The sequence below is a fragment of the Schistocerca serialis genome, chromosome 3 (assembly GCF_023864345.2).
Source record: "Schistocerca serialis cubense isolate TAMUIC-IGC-003099 chromosome 3, iqSchSeri2.2, whole genome shotgun sequence".
NCBI lineage: Eukaryota > Metazoa > Arthropoda > Insecta > Orthoptera > Acrididae > Schistocerca > Schistocerca serialis.
The window spans coordinates 456,893,074-456,910,180 of record NC_064640.1 but is presented as its reverse complement, the minus strand read 5'-3'; the positions used below and the strand labels follow the sequence as shown (position 1 = coordinate 456,910,180).

Genomic DNA, 17,107 nt, shown 5'->3' with positions numbered 1-17,107 from the left:
CAAAATTTACTGACTAGTTCTATTCTAGCTCTGGTAATCCTTGTTAGAGATTGTAGAAGCCATGAATGTAGTAAATAAAGAAAACATTAACAAACAATTAACTGTTTATCATTTATGAGTGCCAGCACACATACATAAATGTGGAGGAGCTGAGTTGGATCAACAGGAGTTGGCTGGTATAAATCATAAAATACACTCCTGGAAATTGAAATAAGAACACCGTGAATTCATTGTCCCAGGAAGGGGAAACTTTATTGACACATTCCTGGGGTCAGATACATCACATGATCACACTGACAGACCCACAGGCACATAGACACAGGCAACAGAGCATGCACAATGTCGGCACTAGTACAGTGTATATCCACCTTTCGCAGCAATGCAGGCTGCTATTCTCCCATGGAGACGATCGTAGAGATGCTGGATGTAGTCCTGTGGAACGGCTTGCCATGCCATTTCCACCTGGCGCCTCAGTTGGACCAGCGTTCGTGCTGGACGTGCAGACCGCGTGAGACGACGCTTCATCCAGTCCCAAACATGCTCAATGGGGGACAGATCCGGAGATCTTGCTGGCCAGGGTAGTTGACTTACACCTTCTAGAGCACGTTGGGTGGCACGGGATACATGCGGACGTGCATTGTCCTGTTGGAACAGCAAGTTCCCTTGCCGGTCTAGGAATGGTAGAACGATGGGTTCGATGACGGTTTGGATGTACCGTGCACTATTCAGTGTCCCCTCGACGATCACCAGTGGTGTACGGCCAGTGTAGGAGATCGCTCCCCACACCATGATGCCGGGTGTTGGCCCTGTGTGCCTCGGTCGTATGCAGTCCTGATTGTGGCGCTCACCTGCACGGCGCCAAACACGCATACGACCATCATTGGCACCAAGGCAAAACCGACTCTCATCGCTGAAGACGACACGTCTCCATTCGTCCCTCCATTCACGCCTGTCGCGACACCACTGGAGGCGGGCTGCACGATGTTGGGGCGTGAGCGGAAGACGGCCTAACGGTGTGCGGGACCGTAGCCCAGCTTCATGGAGACGGTTGCGAATGGTCCTCGCCGATACCCCAGGAGCAACAGTGTCCCTAATTTGCTGGGAAGTGGCGGTGCGGTCCCCTACGGCACTGCGTAGGATCCTACGGTCTTGGCGTGCATCCGTGCGTCGCTGCGGTCCGGTCCCAGGTCGACGGGCACGTGCACCTTCCGCCGACCACTGGCGACAACATCGATGTACTGTGGAGACCTCACGCCCCACGTGTTGAGCAATTCGGCGGTACGTCCACCCGGCCTCCCACATGCCCACTATACGCCCTCGCTCAAAGTCCGTCAACTGCACACACGGTTCACGTCCACGCTGTCGCGGCATGCTACCAGTGTTAAAGACTGCGATGGAGCTCCGTATGCCACGGCAAACTGGCTGACACTGACGGCGGCGGTGCACAAATGCTGCGCAACTAGCGCCATTCGACGGCCAACACCGCGGTTCCTGGTGTGTCCGCTGTGCCGTGCGTGTGATCATTGCTTGTACAGCCCTCTCGCAGTGTCCGGAGCAAGTATGGTGGGTCTGACACACCGGTGTCAATGTGTTCTTTTTTCCATTTCCAGGAGTGTAGTATCTATTTTTGAATTAATGGGCTCCATGCTGAATTACATGTTTATTGGCACCAGTTGGAATTATATGTAAAGTGCATAGGGTCTAAGTAGAGCTTTGAATTAACACCGTAAACAGACTAATTTTGATGACAGATATTCACATAACGTAAAACTTCAGTTTGTAACAACTGGTTTTATCTGCAGTTATATATTTCCATTCACTTCACATTCCAGAAGGTTGTCCTTCATAATACATTGTACAGAATAAAATGTTAAAATGAATGAATAACTGATTATGCTATGCAAACCATATCACACAAACTGGTACAAAAATAAATGTGACAGAAAGTATTAAATGCTAGTTACAAATAGACAACAGTTTTACCTGGAATGCATTCAAGTCCTGCAGGTGATGGAGGTAACTTGCGAACTGTTGCATAATACTGCTCTCTTCGAGCTATGTTGTGTTTATTATCTTGTGCAACAGTGGTTTGAATTTCAGGAATGGAAGTTTCTGGTTCTGAATGTTCTCTTGCTTCTGGAAAAAATATATAAAAGCACAGAAGGATTAGCAGCTAAAATTTTAAAAAGGTAAGCCATTAAGATCTGTCAGATACAAGAGGGTTATCAACAATGGAGGCAATCTGAAAGAGATGACCTCTGTGCGGATATATGACAAATAAAATTTAACAAAGAGTACTGTAGCCCTTTTTTTTAAAAATTGACATTAGGCCACTGCCATACAGCCATCTGCCACATTTACAAAGGTTCTTAATTAATCGTTATTCTACTATATACTTTGTGAATGGTTATTTACAAAAAAAAAAAAAAAAAAAAAAAAAAAAAACATAGGGTAGTAATAAATAACTAATACCTGTCCCCACTATAAACTAGTCATAAAATGAGTATACCACAATAATAATAATAACAAATATAATAATAATAATAATAATAGTTCCCATGGAGGCCCGGGAAAAGAATAGGCCTCCGGTATGTTCTGCCAGTCGTAAAAGGCGACGAAAAGAACAAACCACTAAAAGGGCTAACCCCCCCTTTTAGTGTGATTAGTTGGTTCAGGACAGAACTAAAGAAGCCTTGGACAAGCGCCGTCATGGTTGGGGATGACGCTTGAACCCTATGCCCGCCCACAATGGTAACGACACTGCTAGCCAACTGGAAAATGATTCAAATCCAAATAGAGGTGTTTTGCAGGATATGCTCCCTGCAACCACCCTAGAAGGAAAACAAAGACAGAGGATGAGATGGTCAGATGAAGTTAATCGACACCTCATGTTCTGTTATTACCAAGCAACAAACCTAGGAACCAACACAACTGGATACAGATCACAAGTATACACAACATTTATTACCAGATAATCAGAATTAAAATTTTTAACAGAACAACGACTAGCTGATCAGGTCCGTGTAATAATAAAAAATAACAGGATACCCCAGTCAGAATTAGAAAACATCAAACAACAAGTACAACAAATACGGGAACAAAATAATGTGCAATCAGAGGAAGAAGAAAATACAGTAATGGACTCAAACATCCCAGAGCAAACAAACAAAGAACAACACGCATCAATTAAACAGTCAGAGGAATACGAAATCTTAAGACAGCCACCAGAACAAGCACAAATAGAACACGAAGTGACACACATGTTAGATATAGAAGAAACATTTCAGCTGGCACATATAGAATACAAAGACACAAATACAGACATTAGACCATTCTTGCATAGACCGCCAAATAACCCACAAGTCAAAACAACAATAAAAACTATCAACACAATCATACACAACAAAATAAATGAAAACACAACTATGGAAGAGTTACAACTACTGGTTTATATAGGAGCACTCACTACACTAAATATACACACTAGGCAGAGATCAGAACCAACCAACACACAGAAGAAACCCACAAAACCAGCATGGCAACACAGGCTACAGATCAGAATAGAAAAACTGAGAAATGACATCGGACAGCTAACACAATTTATAAGAAATGAAATGTCAGAAAAAAAAACGAAAAAGGTTAGGTAAAATCTCACAACAAGAAGCGATAGAGCAATTAGATGAAAAGAAGCAGAAATTACAAGCATTGGCCAAACGACTTAGAAGATACAAAAAAAGTGAAAATAGAAGGAAACAAAACCAAACATTCAACACAAACCAAAAGAAATTTTACCAGACAATAGATAACACACACATTAAAATAGACAATCCACCAAACATAACAGACATGGAACACTTCTGGAGCAACATATGGTCAGACCCGGTACAACATAACAGGCATGCATGGTGGATACAAACAGAAACAGATACGTACAAGATGATACCACAAATGCCTGAAGTGATAATTTTGCAACATGAAGTCACCCAAGCAATTAATTCTACTCACAATTGGAAAGCCCCTGGAAAAGATAAAATAGCAAATTTCTGGCTAAAGAAATTCACCTCAACACATTCACATACAACTAAATTATTTAACAGTTACATTGCAGACCCATACACATTCCCTGATACACTTACACATGGAATAACTTATCTGAAACCTAAAGATCAAGCAGACACAGCAAACCTAGCTAAATATTGCCCCATAACATGCTTACCAACAATATACAAAATATTAACTTCAGTCATTACACAGAAATTAATGACACATACAACACAGAACAAAATTATAAATGAAGAACAAAAAGGCTGTTGCAAAGGAGCACGAGGATGTAAAGAGCAACTCATAATAGTTGCAGAGGTGACATATCAAGCTAAAACTAAACAAAGGTCGCTACACTATGCATACATTGATTACCAAAAAGCTTTTGATAGTGTACTCCACTCACGGTTACTACAAATATTGGAAATATACAAAGTAGATCCTAAATTGATACAGTTCCTAAACATAGTAATGAAAAATTGGAAAACCACACTTAATATCCAAACAAAATCAAATAATATCACATCACAGCCAATACAGGTTAAGCGTGGAATATATCAAGGAGATTCATTAAGTCCTTTTTGGTTCTGCCTTGCTCTGAACCCACTATCCAACATGCTAAATAATACAAATTATGGATACAATATTACTGGAACATACCCACACAAAATCACACATCTGCTATACATGGATGATCTAAAACTACTGGCAGCAACAACTCAACCAATTACTAAAGATAACAGAAGTATTCAGCAATGATATAAATATGGCTTTTGGAACAGACAAATGTAAGAAAAATAGCATAGTCAGGGGAAAACACACTAAACAAGAAGATTACATATTGGATAACCACAGCGACTGCATAGAAGTGATGGAAGAAACAGATGCCTATAAATATCTAGGATACAGACAAAAATAGGAATAGATAATACAAATATTAAAGAAGAACTAAAAGAAAAATATAGACAAAGACTAACAAAAATATTGAAAACAGAATTGACAGCAAGAAACAAGACAAAAGCTTTAGATAATTATGCTATACCAATCTTGACCTACTCATTTGGAGTAGTGAAATGGAGTAACACAGACCTAGAAGCACTCAATACACTTACACGATCAAAATGCCACAAATATTGAATACATAACATACATTCAGCAACTGAAAGATTCACATTAAGCAGAAAGGAAGGAGGAAGGGGATTTATCGACATAAAAAACCTACATTATGGACATATTTAAAAACAAAGATGATGTAACTTACCATACGAAAGCGCTGGCAGGTCGATAGAAACACAAACAAACACATACACACACACAAAATTCTAGCTTTCGCAACCAATGGTTGCTTCGTCAGGAAAGAGAGAAGGAGAGGGAAAGACGAAAGGATGTGGGTTTTAAGGGAGAGGGTAGGGAGTCATTCCAATCCCGGGAGCGGAAGGACTTACCTTAGGGGGAAAAAAGGACAGGGATACATTCGCACACACACACATATCCATCCGCACATACACAGACACAAGCAGACATTTGTAAAGGCAAAGAGTTTGGGCAGAGATGTCAGTCGAGGCGGAAGTACAGAGGCAAAGATGTTGTTGAAAGACAGGTGAGGTATGAGTGGCGGCAACTTGAAATTAGCGGAGGTTGAGGCCTGGCGGATAACGAGAAGAGAGGATATACTAAAGGGCAAGTTCCCATCTCCAGAGTTCTGACAGGTTGGTGTTAGTGGGAAGTATCCAGATAACCCGGACAGTGTAACACTGTGCCAAGATGTGCTGGCCGTGCACCAAGGCATGTTTAGCCACAGGGTGATACTCATTACCAACAAACACTGTCTGCCTGTGTCCATTCATGCAAATGGACAGTTTGTTGGTGGTCATTCCCACATAGAAAGCTTCACAGTGTAGGCAGGTCAGTTGGTAAATCACGTGGGTGCTTTCACACGTGGCTCTGCCTTTGATTGTGTACACCTTCCGGGTTACAGGACTGGAGTAGGTGGTGGTGGGAGGGTGCATTGGACAGGTTTTACACCGGGGGTGGTTACAAGGGTAGGAGCCAGAGGGTAAGGAAGGTGGTTTGTGGATTTCATAGGGATGAACTAAGAGGTTACGAAGTTAGGTGGACGGCGGAAAGACACTCTTGGTGGAGTGGGCAGGATATCATGAAGGATGGATCTCATTTCAGGGCAGGATTTGAGGAAGTCGTATCCCTGCTGGAGAGCCACATTCACAATCTAATCCAGTCCCAGAAAGTATCCTGTCACGAGTGGGGCACTTTTGTGGTTCTTCTGTGGGAGGTTCTGGGTTTGAGGGGACGAGAAAGTGGCTCTGGTTATTTGCTTCTGTACCAGGTCGGGAGGGTAGTTGCGGGATGTGACAGCTGTTTTCAGGTTGTTGGTGTAATGGTTCAGGGATTCCAGACTGGAGCAGATTCGTTTGCCATGAAGACCTAGGCTGTAGGGAAGGGACCGTTTGATGTGGAATTGGTGGCAGCTGTCATAATGGAGGTACTGTTGCTTTTTGGTGGGTTTGATGTGGACGGACGTGTGAAGCTGCCATTGGACAGATGGAGGTTAACGTCAAGGAAACTGGCATTGGATTTGGAGTAGGACCAAGTGAATCTGATGGAACCAAAGGAGTTGAGATTGGAGAGGAAATTCTGGAGTTCTTCTTCACTGTGAGTCCAGATCATGAAGGTTTCATCAATAAATCTGTACCTAACTTTGGGTTGGTAGGCCTGGGTAACCAAGAAGGCTTCCTCTAAGTGACCCATGAATAGGTTGGCGTACAAGGGGGCCATCCTGGTACCAATGGCTGTTCCCTTTAATTGTTGGTATGTCTGGCCTTCAAAAGTGAAGAAGTTGTGGGTCAGGATGAAGCTGGCTAAGGTAATGAGGAAAGAGGTTTTAGGTAGGGTGGCAGGTGATCGGCGTGAAAGGAAGTGCTCCATCGCAGCAAGGCCTTGGACTTGCAGAATATTTGTGTATAAGGAAGTGGCATCAATGGTTACAAGGATGGTTTCCGGGGGTAATAGATTGGGTAAGGATTCCAGGTGTTCGAGAAAGTAGTTGGTGTCTTTGATGAAGGATGGGAGACTGCATGTAATGGGTTGAAGGTGTTGATCTACGTAGGCAGAGATACGTTCTGTGGGGGCTTGGTAACCAGCTACAATGCGGTGGCCGGGATGATTGGGTTTGTGAATTTTAGGAAGAAGGTAGAAGGTAGGGGTGCGGGGTGTAGGTGGGGTCAGGAGGTTGATGGAGTCAGGTGAAAGGTTTTGTAGGGGGCCTAAGGTTCTGAGGATTCCTTGAAGCTCCGCCTGGCCCTCAGGAATGGGATTACCTTGGCAAACTTTGTATGTGGTGTTGTCCGAAAGCTGACGCAGTCCCTCAGCCACATACTCCTGACGATCAAGTACCACGGTCGTGGAATCCTTGTCCGCCGGAAGAATGATGATGGATCGGTCAGCCTTCAGATCACGGATAGCTGGGGCTTCAGCAGTGGTGATGTTGGGAGTAGGATTAAGGTTTTTTAAGAAGGATTGAGAAACAAGGCTGGAAGTCAGAAATTCCTGGAAGGTTTGGAGAGGGTGATTTTGAGGAAGAGGAGGTGGGTCCCGCTGTGACGGAGGACGGAACTGTTCCAGGCAGGGTTCAATTTGGATAGTGTCTTGGGGAGTTGGATCATTAGGAGTAGTGTTAGGATCATTTTTCTTCGTGGCAAAGTGATATTTCCAGCAGAGAGTATGAGTGTAGGACAGTAAATCTTTGACGAGGGCTGTTTGGTTGAATCTGGGAGTGGGGCTGAAGGTGAGGCCTTTAGATAGGACAGATGTTTCGGATTGGGAGAGAGGTTTGGAGGAAAGGTTAACTACTGAATTGGGGTGTTGTGGTTCCAGATTGCGTTGATTGGAATTTTGAGGTTTTGGAGGGAGTGAAGCTGGAAGTGGGAGATTGAGTAGATGGGAGAGACTGGGTTTGTGTGCAATGAGAGGAGGTTGAGGTTTGCTGGAAAGGTTGTGAAAGGTGAGTGAGTTGCCTTTCTGGAGGTGGGAAACCAGGAGATTGGATAATTTTTTGAGGTGGAGGGTGGCATGCTTTTCTAATTTGCGGTTGGCCTGTAGGAGGATGCTTTGAACAGCCGGTGTGGATGCGGGAAAGGAAAGATTGAGGACTTTTACTAAGGATAAGAGTTGACGGGTGTGTTCATTGGCTGAGTTGATGTGTAGGTGAAGGATTAGGTGGGTGAGGACAATGGATTGTGCAGTTTGGAACTGGTATAGGGATTGATGGAAGGAAGGGTTGCAGCCAGAGATGGGAACTTTAAGTGTGAGGCCTTTGGGGGTAACGCCAAATGTCAGACAAGCCTGAGAAAATAAAATATGGGAGCATAATCTGGCTAGGGTGTAGGCATGTTTGCGGAGGGAATGTAAATAAAACTTAATGGGGTCATTGCGGGGGTGTTGTGAGGGTGACATGGTATTAGAAGGTGGAAAGTGTAACACGAGGCTGAAATGAAAAATATATATATATGGGGAGAGATAAAGGTGAACTAGAAAGCAACTGGAGATCTGGTGTGAAAAAAGGCGAAAAAGTGTTGGTTAAAGCTGGGCTGTGTTGATCCTGTGGCTGAGGGTCTGCGTCAGCTTTCAGACAACACCACATACAAAGTTTGCCAATGTAATCCCATTCCTGAGGGCCAGGTGGAGCTTCAAGGAATCCTCAGAACCTTAGGCCCCCTACAAAACCTTTCACCTGATTCCATCAACCTCCTGACCCCACCGACACCCTGCACCCCTACCTTCTACCTTCTTCCTAAAATTCACAAACCCAATCATCCCGGCCGCCCCATTGTAGCTGGTTACCAAGTCCCCACAGAACTTATCTCTGCCTATGTAGATCAACACCTTCAACCCATTGCATGCAGTCTCCCATCCTTCATCAAAGACACCAACCACTTTCTCGAACACCTGGAATCCTTACCCAATCTATTACCCCCGGAAACCATCCTTGTAACCATTGATGCCACTTCCTTATACACAAATATTCCGCACATCCAGGGCCTCACTGCGATGGAGCACTTCCTTTCACGCTGATCACCTGCCACCCTACCTAAAACCTCTTTCCTCATTACCTTAGCCAGCTTCATCCTGACCCACAACTTCTTCACTTTTGAAGGCCAGACATACCAACAATTAAAGGGAACAGCCATGGGTACCAGGATGGCCCCCTCGTACGCCAACCTATTCATGGGTCACTTAGAGGAAGCCTTCTTGGTTACCCAGGCCTACCAACCCAAAGTTAGGTACAGATTTATTGATGACATCTTCATGATATGGACTCACAGTGAAAAAGAACTCCATAATTTCCTCTCCAACCTCAACTCCTTTGGTTCCATCAGATTCATCCGGTCCTACTCCAAATCCAATGCCAGTTTCCTTGACGTTGACCTCCATCTGTCCAATGGCAGCTTCACACGTCCGTCCACATCAAACCCACCAACAAGCAACAGTACCTCCATTATGACAGCTGCCACCAATTCCACATCAAACAGTCCCTTCCCTACAGCCTAGGTCTTCGTGGCAAACGAATCTGCTCCAGTCCGGAATCCCTGAACCATTACACCAACAACCTGAAAACAGCTTTCACATCCCGCAACTACCCTCCCAACCTGGTACAGAAGCAAATAACCAGAGCCACTTTCTTGTCCCCTCAAACCCAGAACCTCCCACAGAAGAACCACAAAAGTGCCCCACTCGTGACAGGATACTTTCCGGGACTGGATCAGACTCTGAATGTGGCTCTCCAGCAGGGATACGACTTCCTCAAATCCTGCCCTGAAATGAGATCCATCCTTCATGAAATCCTGCCCACTCCACCAAGAGTGTCTTTCCGCCGTCCACCTAACTTCGTAACCTCTTAGTTCATCCCTATGAAATCCACAAACCACCTTCCTTACCCTCTGGCTCCTACCCTTGTAACCACCCCCGGTGTAAAACCTGTCCAATGCACCCTCCCACCACCACCTACTCCAGTCCTGTAACCCGGAAGGTGTACACAATCAAAGGCAGAGCCACGTGTGAAAGCACCCACGTGATTTACCAACTGACCTGCCTACACTGTGAAGCTTTCTATGTGGGAATGACCACCAACAAACTGTCCATTTGCATGAATGGACACAGGCAGACAGTGTTTGTTGGTAATGAGTATCACCCTGTGGCTAAACATGCCTTGGTGCACGGCCAGCACATCTTGGCACAGTGTTACACTGTCCGGGTTATCTGGATACTTCCCACTAACACCAACCTGTCAGAACTCCAGAGATGGGAACTTGCCATTCAGTATATCCTCTCTTCTCGTTATCCGCCAGGCCTCAACCTCCGCTAATTTCAAGTTGCCGCCACTCATACCTCACCTGTCTTTCAACAACATCTTTGCCTCTGTACTTCCACCTCGACTGACATCTCTGCCCAAACTCTTTGCCATTACAAATGTCTGCTTGTGTCTGTGTATGTGCGGATGGATATGTGTGTGTGTGCAAGTGTATACCTGTCCTTTTTTCCCCCTAAGGTAAGTCTTTCCACTCCCGGGATTGGAATGACTCCTTACGCTCTCCTTTCAAATCCACATCCTTTCATGTTTCCCTCTCCTTCTCTCTTTCCTGACGAAGCAACCATTGGTTGCGAAACCTAGAATTTTGTGTGTATGTATGTGTTTGTTTGTGTTTCTATCGACCTGCCAGCACTTTTGTATGGTAAGTCACATCATCTTTGTTTTTAAATATATTTTTCCCACATGGAATATTTCCCTCTATTATTTTCACTACATTATGGACAGGTAGACAACTTAAGAAAATTCTTTATAGAACAAGCAGAAACTAGCAAAATACACAAAGCAATCACTCATATAAATACATCGGCTACACCATTGCAATTTCATAACCACTTCTACAACCCTTTAAATCACATAACATCAACAGATACGAAGAAAGTGAATTGGAGGGGGAGGGCACTACTTGGCAAGCACCCGTATCATCTAACACAGCCACACATTGATCAAGACGCAACCAACACATGGCTAAGAAAAGGCAATATATACAGTGAGATGGAAGGATTCATGATTGCAATACAGGATCAAACAATAAACACCAGATATTACAGTAAGCATATTATTAAAGATCCCAATACCACAACAGATAAATGCAGACTTTGCAAACAACAAATAGAAACAGTAGATCACATCACAAGTGGATGTACAATACTAGCAAATACAGAATACCCCAGAAGACATGACAATGTAGCGAAAATAATACATCAACAGCCTGCCTTACAACATAAACTTATAAAACAACATGTTCCCACATACAAGTATGCATCACAAAATGTACTGGAGAATGATGAATACAAATTATACTGGGACAGAACGATTATAACAGATAAAACAACACCACATAACAAACCTGACATCATACTCACCAATAAAAAGAAGAAATTAACACAACTAATCGAAATATCCATCCCCAATACAACAAATATACAAAAGAAAACAGGAGAAAAAATTGAAAAATACATCCAACCGGGTGAGGAAGTCAAGAACATGTGGCATCAGGATAAAGTTGACATTATACCAATTATACTATCAACTACAGGAGTCATACCACACAATATCCATCAGTACATCAATGCAATACAGCTACATCCAAACTTATATATACAACTACAGAAATCTGTAATTATTGACACTTGTTCAATTACCCGAAAGTTCCTAAATGCAACGTAACATATACCGTACAGTTAAAAGGAAGTCACACTTGATGAAGGTCCACGTCACTTTCTATTTTTAACCAGACCTAAGGTCTGAGAAAGGAAAGAACATAATAATAGTAATAATATACATAGAGTCTCTAGATAGTTAGGTCAGACATGGTGTTGGAGATACCCATATAAATCTTTATCAAATCCTGGAAAATAATATTAAGCAAAATGCTGACTGCAGTCTTCAAATTTGGAGAATCTTTGTATTGTACAATATTTTCAAAGATTAGTTTATTTTCTTCTCAGTAGCTATAAGGGGCCAGGAATTCTGGTATGACATTCATTCCTGTATTTTATTTTCATACCAGGTCAACTGTAGTAACCACAACCAACAGCAGGAACGCCTTGGGCTGCGGATCAGAGCCACCAGGCGGGGCTGCCACCGCTGGTGGATCACGCACCACCGGGTAAACACAGGATGAGTCGGACGACAGACCAATGACAACTGACAACAACCAACCACGACCGACTATGAGCAACACAACACAGAAGAGGTAAACAACGGAGGCTTGTGGAAACCACAACACCAAACACCAAACGTAAATCCACTTGGAACCAGAGCCAGGCAATGTCAACAACGAGCAACGACCAGAATGCAGTACCGCCGAGATAGAAACAAAATCCAGAGCAAGTACCAGACTGCTGGACTAGGGCAGAGCGGGTCCCTATATACAAAACTGGAGGGAGCGGCTATTGGCCGCTGTTTGCACGTGGCTTAGCGGCAGCACCCTTGCTGCGCGAGAGCCGCTGCGCAGAATAGCCGCCATGGAGGTGGAGCCCTCTATGGGCTGACCATGTCCATTTGTTCTGCCGCGTGTTCAACTTCCGTGGCGGAAGGTGTACTAGATCAACCATTCAAGAGATTTTATAATTAATGACTTTCTTTTATTTCCAGAGAAATAGTTAAATTTTTAGTGTCTGACCAATATTTCACTATGCCATTGATTAGAGGGTGTCCCATCATTTTTTTGACACATGTCATATGTATAATACTTTATGACTCTGAGAGCTTTGACAGTCTGTTTTGTTTCCAGTGCTTGTCTTGATAGTGGTGATGGTAGTGGTGGTGGTGGGGGGAGACCTGTTCCTTTGTACTTTGTCACTTTCTTCCAACTGAATCATCTTCAACTACATGATTACTTAGGTCACTGTTCAAACAGTGCATAGCACTTACCATGAGATCACTGACACTATTGTTATCAGGGGAAATAATATTCTCTCCTTCACCAAATGCCCCACCATCCATGTTGGCAATATGATGAGTGAAGCCTGATAAGTCCACTGCCCATACAATCACTGCTCAATGATTCTTAAATAACAATGCAACAATATTAACTGAGTACAGTTTGTTTTTGTTCCCTAACAAGTCAAACCAATAATCACACTTCCATGATTCATGGTAAATTATTTCACAAGAATTAATTTGCAGTTCACACATGGCAGCTATCTTCAGCTGTAGCCATCATCGAGATCAATACCACTATCTAGTAGTGAATATCAAGTGTGTTTGTCACTGAGATGTATAATGTGGTATGAATAATGTGACCTGTGGTAGGGAATATATACATGATTTGATATATTTCATGAGATACTATTAGTGTCTTGTAGTCTCACACAGTTTTTAATCATTGGTCAAAATCATCTAGCATTTGTGGACATACTAATATTCTGTATGGATATGTTTGAAATGAAGAAATCAAAGTATACATTCCCATATTAAATATAACTCACTTTAAAAATAAGGCCTCTTTTGCAGTCATTTCTACTTGAAAAACGTATGTGTGGACATGTGATAATTGAAGTAAAGTTACAGAGAAATATAATTTCGTCTACTGGTATATTATTACTCATACACCACAAGGTGCCACTTCTGAGATTATTACACATGTGTAATAACTTGTCACTTCTCAGGAATCCTGCTGGGAGTGGGAGCCTTAGTAGAAATCAGACATTACTGTCATGTTTTCAGTCAGCTCCAACCTTAGTAGGAAACAATACTGTTTATGGTAGTTGCATATTGGTGTATTGTAAATTGTTGCAATAAGATTTCAGTTATAAACAAAGTTTATAAACTGTGCATTACTTTTCCTTCTGTAGTAGTGCAAAAGACAGGTAGGCCCTACAGTTTTGTATTCAAAAAGGTGTCAACGGAAGATGAGAAGAATTACTACCCTTTCTCTCTTCTCTAAAATATTTAAAAATATTACAGCAAGAGCAATTCAAACAATCCTTAGAATAAATGGCATGATTATTAAAAACCAGTTTGACTTCCAGCAAGGAAACAACACCGTAAATTCTGTAAGTCAGTTTATTCAAGAGACATGCTCCATATTAAATAATGGTAAAAATGTCACATGAATATTCTGTGAGCTAATAAAAGCACTGAATTCAATGAATCACTCCTTGCTTAGTCAAAAATCACTAACTGGTGGAATCAGGAACAGTGCTTCACAATGGTTCAGCTCATACACAACAGATAGGAAGTAAAGAGTAAGTCTAACATTATTTATTTATTTATTTATTGTTCCGTGGGACCACATTTAGGAGAAGTCTCCATGGTCATGGAACGAGTCAATACATGAAATTATAACACGATTGTAGAAACAGATAAAATGAAATATAAGAAACATATTCAGATGACAAGTCGTTAGTTTAAATAAAGAAAATCAAGAATGTAACACTGGAATTTGCTTAATTTTTTAGCTCTTCCAGGAGCTCCTCGACAGAATAGAAGGAGTGAGCCATGAGGAAACTCTTCAGTTTAGACTTAAAAGTGTTTGGGCTACTGCTAAGATTTTTGAGTTCTTGTGGTAGCATATTGAAAATTGATGCAGCAGAATACTGCACTCCTTTCTGCACAAGAGTCAAGGAAGTGCATTCCACATGCAGATTTGATTTCTGCCTAGTATTAACTGAGTGAAAGCTGCTAACTCTTGGGAATAAGCTAATATTGCTAACAAAAAACGACATTAAAGAAAATACATACTGTGAGGGCAATGTCAAAATTCCCAGACTATTGAATAGGGGTCGACAAGAGGTTTTCGAACTTACACCATACATAGGTCGAATAGCCCGTTTTTGAGCCAAAAATACCCTTTTTGAATCAGAAGAATTACCCCAAAAAATAATACCATATGACATAAGCGTATGAAAATATGCGAAGTATACTACTTTTCGTGTTGAAATGTCACTTATTTCAGATACTGTTCTAATGGTAAATAAAGCAGCATTTAGTTTCTGAACAAGATCCTGAACATGGGCTTTCCACAACAGCTTACTATCTACCCATACGCCTAGGAACTTGAACTGTTCCGTCTCGCTTATAACATGCCCATTCTGTCTGATTAAAATGTCAGTTCTTGTTGAATTGTGGGTTAGAAACTGTAAGAACTGAGTCTTACTGTGATTTAGCATCAAATTATTTTCCACAAGCCACGAACTTATATCATGAACTACATTATTTGATAATGTTTCAATATTACACACAAGATCCTTCACTACCAAGGTGGTGTCATCAGCAAACAGAAATATTTTTGAATCACCTGTAATACTAGAAGGCATATCATTTACATAAATAAGAAACAGCAGTGGCCCCAGCACCGACCCTTGGGGAACGCCCCATTTAACAGTGCCCCATTGGGACTGAACATCATTACCACTCTCAATATTGCGGAGGATTACCTTCTGCTTTCTGTTCTTAAAGTAGGAGGCGAACCAATTGTAAGCTACTCCCCTTACTCCATAATGTTCCAACTTCTGCAGTAATATTTTGTGGTCAACACAGTCAAAAGCCTTCGTTAAATCAAAGAAAACACCTAACGTTCGCAACCTTTTATTTAATCCGTCCAAAACCTCACAGAGAAAAGAGACTATAGCATTTTCAGTTGTTAAGCCATTTCTAAAACCAAACTGTACATTTGACAGCAAATTATGTGAATTTAAATGCTGCAGTAACCTTGTATATACAACCCTCTCGATAACTTTAGCAAACACCGATGGCATAGAAATAGGTCTATAATTGTCAACATTATCCCTGTCTCCCTTTTTATAAAGTGGCTTCACTACCGAGTACTTTAATCGGTCAGGAAACCGACCACTCCTAAAGGAAAAGTTACAGATATGGCTAAGTACTGAGCTAACATATGTGGAACAATAATTCAGTATTCTGCTAGATACCCCGTCATATCCATGAGAGTTCTTGGTCTTTAGTGATTTAATTATTAACTCAATCTCCCTCTTGTCAGTATCATGGAGGAGCATTTCAGGTAACAGTCTCGGAACACTTTTTTCTAAGAGCGCTATATGATTCCCTGTTGAGACTAGGTTTCTATTTAGTTCACCTGCTATATTCAGAAAGTGATTATTAAGTACTCTACATATATGTGACTTATCAGTAACACGGACATCCCCACTACGCACTGATTCTATATTCTCGACCTGTCTCTGCAGACCAGCCACTTCCTTTACGACTGACCATATGGTTTTAATTTTATCCTGAGACTTAGCTATTCTATCTGCATACCACATACTTTTTGCCTTCCTAATAACTTTTTTAAGCACCTTACAATACTGTTTGTAATGGGCTGCTGTATTTAGATTTTGACTGTTTCTAACGTTTTGATATAATTGCCACTTTGTTCTACAAGATATTCTTATCCCTTTAGTCAGCCACCCAGGCTGCCTGCTTGTGCTAGTACCCTGTTTTGAACGTTCTAACGGAAAACAACTTTCAAAGAGCATGAGAAAAGTCTTGAGGAAAGCATTATATTTATCGTCTACTGTATCAGCACTATAAACATCTTGCCACTCTTGTTCCTTGATAAGGTTTACAAAAGTCTGTACAGCAACTGGATCAGCTTTCCTAAAAAGTTGGTAACTATCTTTAACATGTGTTGCAGCACAAAAATCTTTTAGGCTTAAAATTTGTGCATCATGATCTGAAAGGCCATTCACCTTTTTGCTAACAGAATGCCCTTCTAATAATGACGAATGAACAAAAATATTGTCTATGGTTGTTCTACTGTTCCCTTGCACTCTCGTTGGAAAGAATACGGTTTGCATAAGATTATATGAATTGAGGAGGTCTACCAGCATCCTTTTCCTTGCACAATCACTTATACAATTAATATTGAAGTCACCACATATAACTAACTTTTTGTATTTCCTATAAAGTGAACCAAGAACCTCCTCTAGCTTTAGCAAAAAATTTGTGAAATCGGAGTCTGGGGATCTATAAATAACAACAGTAAGAAGTTTAGCT

At 41.9% G+C, this 17,107-nt stretch overlaps 1 protein-coding gene across 1 annotated transcript in view; it reads right to left on the bottom strand.

Moving 5' to 3' along the window:
- LOC126470920 (Down syndrome cell adhesion molecule-like protein Dscam2) overlaps nt 1-17,107 on the bottom strand; it is a 504,863-nt gene that overhangs the window by 27,746 nt on the left and 460,010 nt on the right. Inside the window, exon 22 of the mRNA XM_050098951.1 lies at nt 1,984-2,136. Coding sequence (XP_049954908.1) covers nt 1,984-2,136 — 153 coding nt within the window. The remainder of the gene's footprint in view (nt 1-1,983; nt 2,137-17,107) is intronic.